At 41.1% G+C, this 12,218-nt stretch overlaps 1 protein-coding gene across 1 annotated transcript; it reads left to right on the top strand.

Annotated features, from left to right (window-relative positions):
- Positions 1–2,209: 2,209 nt before the first annotated feature.
- On the top strand, positions 2,210–9,799 carry LOC122747059 (thyroid hormone responsive). The gene is made up of 2 exons (XM_043993290.1): positions 2,210–2,772; positions 8,972–9,799. The coding sequence occupies exon 1, from the start codon at positions 2,295–2,297 to the stop codon at positions 2,745–2,747; it is 453 nt and encodes a 150-aa protein (XP_043849225.1). The 5' UTR covers positions 2,210–2,294; the 3' UTR covers positions 2,748–2,772; positions 8,972–9,799.
- Positions 9,800–12,218: the final 2,419 nt, after the last annotated feature.

The raw sequence follows: 12,218 nt of genomic DNA on the forward strand, positions 1-12,218 counted from the left end.
ACAATGGAGTCCTCCCATGGGCTGCTAGCCCAGTGGTGTCAGACTTGAATCAAAATGGGGGCCACTAATCTGTACATATGGATCCTTATGGCCCACATATTGATTTAGTTTTAAAATGTGATATTTGGAAATCAAAGAAATGGTCATCAATTGGGGAATGGCTAAACAAGCTGTGGTATATGATGGTGATGGAATATTATTGTGCTATAAGAAATGACAAGCAGGATGACTTCAGAAAGGCCTGGAAAGACTTCTTTGAACTGAGGCATAGTGAAGTGAACAAAACCAAGAGAAAGAACCTTGTGCACAGTGATAGCAGTATTGTTTGATGAAGAACTGCGAATGACTTAGCTCTTCTCAACAATACAATGATCCAAGACAATCCCAAAGGACTAATGATGAAGCAGACTATCTACTTCCAAAGAAAGAATTGATATTGTCTGAACACAGACTGAAGCATGCTATTTTTCGCTTTCTTTATTCCCCTTTTATTTGAGTTTTCTTATACAAAATGACTAATATGGGAATGTTTTTACATAATTGCTCATGTATAACCTATATCTGATTGCTTACCACCTTGAGGAGGCGAGAGGAGAGGGGAGGGAGGGACAGAATTTGGAACTCAAAACTTTAAATGAAAACATTTATTAAAAAATAAAATAAAATGTAATATTAGTTGGGCTGCTAGCTAGCATGGCAGATTGATTGCCAGCTTGAACTCAGGAAGACTTATCTTCCTGAATTCAAATCTGGCTTCAGACATTATCTGCATGACCCTGGGCAAGTCACTTAAGCTTGTTTGCCCATAAAATGAGCTGGAGAAGGAAATAGCAAACCACTCCAGTATCTTTTACAAGAAAACCCCAAAAGGGGCCACAAAGAGTTGGGCATGACTAAAAAAATTATGAAACAACAACGACAATGTTATCTATGTAATTGTGTTTGTAATTCTTTTGTTAAATTTGTTTCCCAATTCCATTTTAATCTGGTTTGTGTGACACCCAGAGTGATGTGGGCTGTATGGGTCACGCATGCGACACCTCCTTGCTCTAGACCATTTGTAACCTGGTGCCTTGCAAAATAATATCGGTATTGCCTGGATTAGAAGAAGAATAACTGAAGATTTTAGAATATTGAATAGTCTTCCATTTCTATAGCCTTTACACTGATGGTCATAGACTGGCAGAACTGTGAAGGTTCTGTGTACATAAAAAGTTAGTTAGACAGGGCCTTAGGAGATGATAGATGGATAGATAGATAGATAGATAGATAGATAGATAGATAGATAGATAGATAGATAGATAGATAGATAGAGATGATAGAATAGATGATAGCTAGATAGATGATAGCTAGCTAGCTAGCTACATAGAGATAGAGAAAGAGAGAGAGATAGAAATGGATAGAGAGATAGCTAGAGATAGAACGATAGAAAGAGATAGAAAGACAGACTGTTAGCAGATAAGCTTGAAAGACCACCGGGATACAGTATATTGGGGTTGTTAGGGGCTAAGAGGGTAAAATGTTCCAGCTGGAATGGAGCATAGCATCACAGGACCTTAAAAATCAGCTAGTTAAGGGATATTAACCAGGCATCTGTGAATGTGTTTGTGGTTTTGGGTTTTTTTTTTCCTATTTGATTACTATATTTCATGATAATGATTTTCTTTTATACTCTCACGTATTCTATTTTCTGCATCTAAGAACATGATTCTGATATGGGGCAGGTTGGCTTCATCAGACTGTCAACGGGGTCCATGACACAGAAAAGTTTCACAACCTCTGATCCATTCAATCTCCTAATTTTACATATAAAAACATTAAGGAGAGATGATTTGCAAATGGATATAGTAACATTGTTGGGGAAAGCACTATCGGATTCGATTAGGAAAGATTTCCTGACTCCAGGCCAGTGTATTGTGTGTGTTTTAAAACTGAAAATCTTCCATCCTCACTGTATTGCAACATAGCCTCAGAATGTGGCTCATGCTGGCCTGAAGCCCTGGCCTTCTGTTTACAAGTAGAAGGTTGCCAGGGAGAAAATAGGCAGTTGCTTTATCAAGACCAGAAGAGTTCAGTCACCTGACTCCACTCTGGGGTTCTTGAGATTGGTTAGAGATAGCCATGTGTTTATCCACTGGCTGGGACACATCCCATTCCACTCAACGGTGCCCTGTGTCAGCCTCTTCCCTCCTGCCCCCAGATCACCCTGAACCTTGGGGAACAGTCTATAAATAGCCAGGCTGTTTGCAAATCGGCAGACATCTCCCTGAGCAGTCACATCGGAAGAACCAACCATGCAGGCCCTGAACAAGACCTACCCCAAAAACTGCCTGCTCACCGTTATGGACAGGTATTCAGCCACCGTGCGGAACATGGAGCAGGTGGTCATGATCCCCAGCCTTCTGAGGGATGTGGCCCTGGAAGACTCAGGCTGTGAGGCTCCCACAGAAGAGGCAGGGAGCCACGACCTCTACAGCTACTATTCCATGCTCAAGTCCATCCGGGTGGATGTGGACAACGGACTGCTGCCCAAAGACAAGTGGAAGTCCAAGATTACCAACTCAGACGAAGAGGACGAGGAGGACGATGAAGAGGAAGAAGAAGAAGAGAAGAGAGAGGAAGAGCTGGACCTCGAGGCTCAGTTCCATCTTCATTTCTCCAGTCTCCATCACATCCTCACCCATTTGACCCTGAAGGCCAATGAAGTGACAAAGAAATACCTAGAAATAACCGGGCTGACGATGTAGACCCCGGCGTCCTGCTCTCTGTTAGGTGAGTCATTGAGCACAACCCAAGGGGAGTCTGGATGGAGACCTTTGTCTAGGAGGAAAGACAGGCTATAGGAGTGGAATGTGGGTAATAAAATAATGAGTATCTAGCCCTTGATGGCTTCCTACAAAGCACTTTCTTTACAGTCTTTTTATGAGGTAGGTAGGGCAAATATAACCCTCATTTAATAGATAAGGAAACCAATAACCAGAAAGGTTTGCCCAAGGGCATAGAAGTAATGTTGTAGAAAGAACTTAGGTTCAGCCAGGACCTGCCTAACCTTGGGCAGATCATTTAGCATCTCATCTGTCAAGTAAGGGGCTAGGCTAGATGGGCTCTGAGGTCCCTTCTGTTTCTAACACCCTACAATGTCTCTCCCCTCTCTCTCTCTCTCTCTCTCTCTCCTCTCTCTCCTCTCTCTCTCTCTCTCTCTCTCTCTCTCTCTCTCCTCTCTCTCCTCTCTCTCTCTCTCCTCTCTCTCCTCTCTCTCTCTCTCTCTCTCTCTCTCTCTCTCTCTCTCTCCTCTCTCTCTCTCTCTCTCTCTCTCTCTCTCTCTCTCTCTCTCTCTCTCTCTCCTCTCTCTCTCTCTCTCTCTCTCTCTCTCTCTCTCCTCTCTCTCTCTCTCTCTCTCTCTCTCTCTCTCTCTCTCTCTCTCTCTCTCTCTCTCTGTTTCCATCTCTGTCTCTTTTGACGCCTTTCTCCCTTAGTCTGTTTTACCCCCTGTAACAACAGGAAGCCCTTTATACTGTTCACAATATTTTCACTACCGTACCATTTCAGCGCACCTGGGCGTCTTAACATTTCATGTACTATCACTATGACTAATTATATTCTTCTGCAAGGCAACCTTGACCTGTTCAAGGTCTTAGCTCTCATCCTGACCTTTCCTGGCAGTTCCAAAGGTGCCTTTGCTTATCTTTAAGACTCCAGCACACCCAGAAGTGGGCTGTTCGACAGACAGCAAGTCTTCCTAGAATTAGGTCCAGGGGATAAGCGACCTCCCCGGGTCCCTCCCTTCCCCAACATTTCTGCTGCAGCCCCTGGACCTTCAGGCCTCTCTTTGCCTTTCCCCCAAACCACCTCCCCTCACCCTTTCTGCTATTTGATCAGTGAGCTAGGGTCCTCCAGCTCCCTGACTGCTCTTTAATACAGGCCCTAACCCTAAGGTGGCCTACGAGATGGGTGTGAAGGCTAAATCCACCTATCAGATATTCCCCTCATTCCTACCTTGGGAAACATCTATGGGTTAGAAGCAAATGGGGCTGTTGCTGATCCTCAAGTCATTGTTTTGTGTTTTTTGTTTTTCCTCTCTGTTCAAATATCATTGAATTAAGTTTTTGTATCAAAAACCAAAGAATTCAATAACAGAAATACAAAGATAGGCTCTTAAAAACCAATATGCAGGGGGGCGGCTAGGTGACGCAGTGGATAAAGCACCGGCCCTGGAGTCAGGAGGACCTGAGTTCAAATCCGGCCTCAGACACTTGATACTTACTAGCTGTGTGACCCTGGGCAAGTCACTTAACCCCCATTGCTCTGCAAAACCAAACCAAAACAAAAAACAATATGCACCTGGAGTTTAGGACCACCAGGTTAGGTGACATGGGAGGAGCCATTGTCTCCAGAAAGGCCCCTGTAAGTAGACACACACACACACACACACACACACACACACACACACACACACACACACACGGGGAGTTGACCCAATAGCCCTCTTCTAGGAGCATATTCTCACATGGGAGTATTTTCTGCTACTTTATATACAAGAGTTTGAAAATTTATGCTCCCTGTGAGCACAGACTTATTCATTTTCTCCTGGGTATTCATTCTGTAATTTGGAGTCTGAATAGCTAGGCTTCTTGTATGAAGTTACAATAGTATTAATTTATTAATATAATTTTGGGGGCATCTGGGTGGTAGAGAGATCTGGACCTAGAGTCAGGAAGACTCCTCCAATCTCATACATTTATTAGCTATGTGACCTTGGGCAAGTCACTTAACCCTGTTTGCCTTAGTTTCCTCATCTGTAAAAGGAGCTAGAGAAGGAAAGCTCAAACCATTCCACTATCTCTGCCAAGAAAACCTCAAATGAGGTCATGAAGAGTCAGACATGACTGAAATGATTGAACAACATTGTGACATTTTACAGTTTACAAAGTGCCTTACATCTATTAGCACAACAAAGTTCTGTGTAGTGGGAAAGCACTGGGGTAAAAGGACCTAGTTTTATGTCCTAGTCCCATTTAGTCAGTCAATAAACACTTATTAAGTGCCTACTCTGTGCCAGGCACTGGGGATACCAAAAAAAAAAAAAAGGCAAAAGACAGTCCCTATTCTCAAGGAACTTACAATCCAATGGGGGAGACAAGATGCGAACAAATATGGACAAACAAGCTATGTGCTTGATGAGTAGGAAATAATCAACAGAGACAAGGCCCTGGAATTGAGAGGGATTGGGAAGGCTTCCCATAGAAGACAAGATTTAAGCTGGGACTTGAAAGAAGACAGGGAGGCCAGGAGGCAGAGATGAGAGGGGAGAGCTGGAGAAAATACCCGGAGCCGCCAGTGAAGCTCAATTTCCTTATCTGTAAAATGAGGGTCATGCTGCCCACCTGGAAAGCATTGACTAAATTGTTTTTCTTTTCTTTTCTTTTTTTTTGCAGGGCAATGAGGGTTAAGTGACTTGCCCAGGGTCACATAACTAGCTAAGTGTCAAGTGTCTGAGGCAGGATTTGAACTCAGGGAGTCCTGAATCCAGGGCTGGTGCTTTATCCACTGCGCCACCTAGCTGCCCCCATTGACTAAATTGTAAAGCACTGCAGAAATGGAAGTAATAATTATTGAATTTGGTCCTCACGACAGCCCATGCAGTTGCCTGGGCATAAATTCTTGTTCCTATTTTACTGGTGAGGAGATTGGGGCTCAGAGTTGTTCAAAGTCTTGTTCGATGACTTTTTGAAAGTCACCCAGCCAATAAGGGACAGAGGTAACTGGAAGTCATGTCTTGACTCCAAGACAAATACTGTTTCCATTATTCCACCCTGACTCTGTGGTGTCAGGCCAAGACAGTTGCACCAGGCTAGGTAGGGTAAGGATTAGGAGATAGGATGCCTTGGGGGAGGTGGAAGAATTCATGGTCCTTCTTGTTGTTCAGTCTTATCAGTCATATCCGACTTTTCATAACTCCATTTGGGATTTTCTTGGCAGAGATACTGGAGTGGTTTGCCATTTCCTTCTCCAGCTCACGTTACAGATGAGGAAATGAGGCAAATAGGGTGAAGTGATAGAGTGTTTAAAAAGTTTCAAGAGACATAATTTTTGGGTAATTTAATCATTTTATTAATAATGGCAGCATTTTGATAAAAAAGGATGGACACTTACATTTACATTTACTAAAAGGATGGTCTCAGGGCAGCTAGATGGCACAGTAGATAAAGCACTGGCCTTGGATTCAGGAGGACCTGAGTTAAAATCCAGCCTCAGACACTTGACACTAGCTGTGTGACCCTGGGCAAGTCACTTAACCCTCATTGCCCCACAAAAATTTTAACAAAAGTAACATAAAAGGATGGTCTCTCTTAGACCAAACACAATCATGGTGGAGGGCTCATAGTTTATATGGCCATTAGAAGAGGAAGTATTCCCAGAGTGGCAATCAAGTCTTATTGGCTAACAATTAATGAGAGAATGAATATTACAAGGAAGGACTGGACCTAAACTTTGATTATGTCATTTACTTCTAAGTTACCAGCAGCCTTGGGCAATCTATTCAAAGAATTATCTCCACCCAAACCCGAATAGAACACATTGGCTTCTCCAGGTCTGGATAGAGGAGAAGGGTAGTTCAGCTTTCAAAGACTGAGGTCTTGAAATGAGGATAAAAAGAAAAAGGGGGAAATCTGAATCTTCCCAAATCATTGGTTATTAATAATCATTTCTCTCAGTGACTTGCTCAGGGTCATATAGCTAGTGTCTGAGGTCATATTTGAATTTAGGAAGATCTATCCACTGCAACACCTAGCTGCCCTAATTCATGATCCTAGGTTGTTTTTATTTTTAAATTTTTGATGTTGTATTACATTTTTATTTATTTTGTTAAACATTTCCCAATTATATTTTAATGTATTTTTAATATTATTTAACGATTTTTTCCAATCACATGTAAAAATTTTTTTGAGTTCCAAATTTTTCTCCTACCCTCCCTTCCCTCTCCCCCTCCCTGAAGCCAGCTAGCAATCTGATATAGTTTATACATTATGATCATATTAAACATATTTCTAGGTTGTTTCAAAATACTATTCCTATGTTCCCAGAGATGATAAAAAATTACTACTTTTATTGCTGTGTCTTTCAGTTTAATTTGTATCTGAGCAAGAATCATTTCAATAACAGTCCTGAAAAGTGATCACTCAGAATCTACCTGAAGACCTCCAATGACAATTAATTTGTTACTTTAAAAGGCTGTTAGAATAATACTTTTAGTGCTATAAGGTTTGAAAAGTGCCTTCCTCATGACTGCTGGTTCTTAGCTCAGTCCTGGCACATAGTAGGGGCTTAATAAATGCTTATTGATTGATTGACATCCCTTTGAAGTAGGGAATAATCCATATTACTATTATCCATATCAGATCATTTAAAAATCATTTTCTCAATGATTGACAAATTATTGACAAAGGAGGAAACTGAGGTTCAGGGTCAAGTTGAGGATTGTCTAATGGTCACACACAGCTAATAAATATCAGAGCTGGAATTCAAAACCATTTCTTTCCTGACTCCATGTTCTTTCTGTTATCTTACATGGACTCTGGTTGTCAGAAAATTCTTTATCTTGAGCTGAAATTGGTTCAACTTCTGCACCATAAATAGCCCTTCAAATATTGGAAATGAGTCATTCTATTATCCTCTTCCCCCAAATCTGTTCACCAGACTCAAACATCCCATCTTCTCAGCTAATGCCTGGATGACATGTTTTTGAGTCTCCTCACATGGTTAGTTAACTCTCCTCTGAATGTGCTCCAATTTATCAATGCACTACCTACTGCTGCTGCTACTACTACTACTACTATCAATTACCTAGAGGACCAAATAGAAAGTACTCTTTTTGGCATTTAGTGCACTTCACAACCTGGCCTCTTCCTACCTTTCCAGTGTTCTTAGACTTTGCACTACATCCTTGATTCTGGGGTCCAATCATACTTGCTGTTCTTCTCCCCTGACATTCACTCACTTCATCTTCACCTCTTGACTTTTTCTAACACTCACTTCAATTGCCACCTTCTGCAGAAGGCCTTCCCAGTTCCCCCAACTCCTTGAGCTTTCTCCTCTAAGGTTGCCTTCCATGCCATCTCTCCAATTAGCATGTAAGCTCCTTGAGGGCAAGGCCTGTTTTTTTTTCTTTTCTTTGTATTCTTGGTTTAGCAATTCCAGGACCCTAATAAATGATTACTTCATCACTTATTGTTGTGAGTGATTGATGTGGTCTGACCAACATTCCATTCAGGTGTGATGAAATGGATAGAATTCTGGCCATAGAGGCAGAAGGCCCTAGTTTTAACTCTGGTTTTGCCCTTTATTAGCCGTTATGACTGCAAATTCTGGAAATAGGGAAAATTCTGGCAGAGAAAGTAATAGACAATAAGAATTAGGCAGAGTTTAGGAGGAGAGGAAAGCAGAGGAAATGAAGAGGAGAATGCTTCTACTACTTCCTACCTGTGTGTCCTATGCTATTGTAATCTCCATCTGTAAATGAGAGTGTTGGATCACATGAGCTCTTTGGTCTCTTCTACAGATAAATCTACAAATTTGGACCTAGCACCTCCCTTATCCTGTAGTAGGCTCTCACTCATGTGTCATGCTCTCCTTATAACTGCTCATGTGTACCACTTTTTTCTGTAAAGTCCTTTTGTGACAATGGGACAGGTAGTATATGTTTATAGATGAAGTCACCGAAGCTGAGAGAGAGGAGGCAACCTGTCCATAATCCTACCTCCAATAAATGGCAAAGCCAGAACTGGAACTCAGACCTTCTGACTCCATGACCAGTGTTCTTCCCATTTCATCACCACTTGCTTGAATTAGACCAAGCCAAACTTGGCAACAATACGTGTGTGTAAATTGAGGTTGGGCGTTAATCAGTGTCCAATCTCATCACATAGAGGAAGGTACTAACTGGTATTTTCTTTTTTATTGAATCCCATAGAATGCTCCACAACTTGTTTGGCTGAAGACAGAAGCCCCATGCATGAACAATGAAAGGCTCATGGGCACTTAACATTTTGTGCCAGGACATTTGCTGGGGGCTGCAGATGGGAGAGAAGACAACTTGGTCAAGTGACCTGCTTCTCTGGATATCCATCTGGGATGTTCCCCACTGACATCTGCCAGGAACCAGGAGATCCTTGCCAGCATCTTTGAAAACCCGCTTCAATCCTCCCTCCCCTGGGTCGTTAGTTGGGGTTGGTGGGTGGTTTGCAGGGGACAGGAAGAGACCATCTTATCTTTATTTTGTCTGAAGCTGCTTTTTCTCCCATCCCACTTGTCTTCTCCAGCTTTTGCCTCTCTTCTACTTCCTGATGGTGGCCACTAAGATTCCCCTAAAGAGTCAGGAGGGCCCACCGGCTCCCCCTCCCAGAACCACTGATCTTCTGTATTATAGGGGTTATGAACCACACCTTCTTACCTTTGTGTCTGAAACCCTTCAGCAGTTCACTGTGTCTGGGTTGATTTGGGGGAATGTTATACTTTTCTTGGCTTGAATCCTCATTCAGAAATATAGGGACATGTTATCTCCTAGACAAAATTTATTTCCCTCCTCTCAGGAGGTGGACTACAGATATGGAATGCCATATAGAGTGACCTATGGTTGATATATGTTTGTTTTGCTTAACTGTTTTCTTTGGGGGGGGGGGTGAAAGGGGGAGGAAATGTTACAAGCCAGAGTTCTGTTATGTTTAATTACTTGAAAGTGACAGGGATGTAAAAAAAACCCCAAAAGTTTAAAAAATAAAACCTTTTTAAAAAGCAAAAATGATATGGTCTGGTTTTTAAAAATTCCATTTTCTTTTGAGTTCCAAATTCTCTTTCTTTGCCTCCCCCATTTCCCACCTATTAAGAAGGTAAGAAAAACAAAATCCATTACAAATATGTATAGTCATGTGAAACAAATTCCTGAAAAAAGAAGCAAATGTCTAAAAAAAGAAGCAAAAAAGGCAAAAGGCAAAGAAAATATGTTTTAATCTGCACTCTGAGTCCACTAGATCTCTATCTGGAAATGGATAGCATGTTTCATCATGTGTCCTCTGGAATTGAAGTTGGCCATTATGTTGATCAGTTGCTAAGTCTTTCAGAGTTAATTACCTTTATAACATTGTTATCATATCAATTATTATTTTGGTTCTGCTTACTTCCCTTTACATCAGTTCATACAAGTATTGCCAAGATTTCTGAAACCAATCTCATTAATTTTTTCTTACAACACAAGAGTTTTCCATACATTCATACCATAACTTGTTCAGCCATTCTCCAATTGATGGGTATCCCCTTAGTTTCTAATTATTTTCTATCACAAAAAGAGCTGCTATAAATATTTTTGTACATATGAGATCTTTTCCTCATTATTTGATCTCTTTGGGATTACAGACCTAATAGTGATATCACTGGATAGAAGAATATTCACAGTTTAATAGCTTTGGGGGCATTGTTGATGTAGTCTGTGGTAGAAAAAAGACTCTATCTGCTGGACAGCTCAGGAAACTGGCATAATTTCCTAACGGAAAGTATACTGTCCATAATCTATCAAAAGAAAGTTTTATTAAAATGAAAGAAGAAACAATACTTAAATTATAGTACTTCCACATCTGACAAGTTCCCATATTCAGTGTCCCCCGAGATACATGAGTGTCTTATTATAATGTAAGAGATGATGAAGGAGATGATTTCAGAGAAATGAGGAAAGATTTGTATGAACTGAGGTAGAGTGAGGTGAGCAGAACCAGGAGAATAATTTATAATGTTATAATGACAAAACTTGGAAAGCCTTAGGAATGCCCATCAACACAGTGACCAAACACAATTCCAGAGAATTTAAGATGAAAAATGAAAACCATCTCCTTATAGAGAACTCGGAGAACACAAATTGAGGCATATTCTGAGGGGACATGTCCAATGCTTATGTTTTGCTTGACTATGAATATTTATAACAGGAGTTTTGTTTTCCTTGCTTTCTCAATGGGGGAGGATGGGAAATGTGGGAGAGGGAGAACATAGATCTGAAAATAAAATTTATTTTTTAAAAAGTGTGTTTCTCTCCTTGTTGAGGCAAGGTTACAATCAATAGGGAAGCATTTATTAAGCACCTACTATGCACCAGACACCGTGCTAGGAATTGGTTATACAAAAACAAAAAAGAAACTTTCTTTGCCCTCGATGAGCTTACATTCTAATGGAGAGAACCAGTACATATATAAGTATATAAAGGATAAATATAAAGAGAATAAATATAAAGTAGTTAAATGAGGGAGATAGTTTGGGAGAGAGGGCATTATTAGTTAGAGAGAACAGGAAAGGCTAATGTAGTAACTACAGTTATCCCTTCTACATCATGACTTTCCCATTGTGGTTTTTATATCTCAAGGGACCACATAAGAATGTTTTAAATTTATTTTTTATTTTTTTTGCAGGGCAATTATTGTTAAGTAACTTGCCCAGGGTCACACAGCTAGTAAGTGTCAAGTGTCTGAGACTGGATTTGAACTCAGGTCCTTCTGAATCCAGGGCCAGTGCTTTATCCACTGCTCCACCTAGCTGCTCCCACACATAAGAAATTAAAAGGGATTTTTGGCAGAGTTTTGTGGAAGCCACAGATGACATGTGAAGGCCAGCAGATTACACAGAAAAAGCTTAAGAACTCAGAAATACATACATATAATATTGTATAATATCAACTCAAATTTGATCATATAGCACCATAAACACCCTGTAAAAGAAAAAGAAGAAATTCAAATTTTTTTCTCTGGTATGAAGGAAGGGTCAAAATATTTTCCAGATCTAGGGAGGGGGGCTGCCCCTAACCCCCATGATGTGGAAGAGATCTGTAGTGCTTCAGTTGCATCTCAAGGGAAGAAGAAAGGGACTCTATGAGGAAGAGGTGAGAAGGCATTCTAGGCACGTGGAAGGGCCAGTGCAAAGGCAATGGGACAGGAGATGGAGTACCCTGTGAGAAGAAAAGAGAGAAAGCCAGTTGGGTTGGATCTCAGAGTGTGGGAGGGAGAGTAATCTCCAGTGAGGTTAGAAAGATAGGGTAGGACTGAGTTGGAAAGGGCTTTAAAGTCTAAAGAGAGGAGTTGATATTGTATTCTAGAGCCTTCTGACCTCATATTAGTCTGATCAACCACAGTCAGACACACTGTACCTTGACCCCCAACATAGGGATGCCATTTTGGTCCTCT

This window comes from Dromiciops gliroides, chromosome 3, assembly GCF_019393635.1.
Source record: "Dromiciops gliroides isolate mDroGli1 chromosome 3, mDroGli1.pri, whole genome shotgun sequence".
In the NCBI taxonomy this organism is placed as follows: Eukaryota; Metazoa; Chordata; class Mammalia; order Microbiotheria; family Microbiotheriidae; genus Dromiciops; species Dromiciops gliroides.

Bases quoted from the DNA above. Each gene is read 5' to 3' on its own strand.
- LOC122747059 (XM_043993290.1), top strand. From the start codon at position 2,295: ATGCAGGCCCTGAACAAGACCTACCCCAAAAACTGCCTGCTCACCGTT.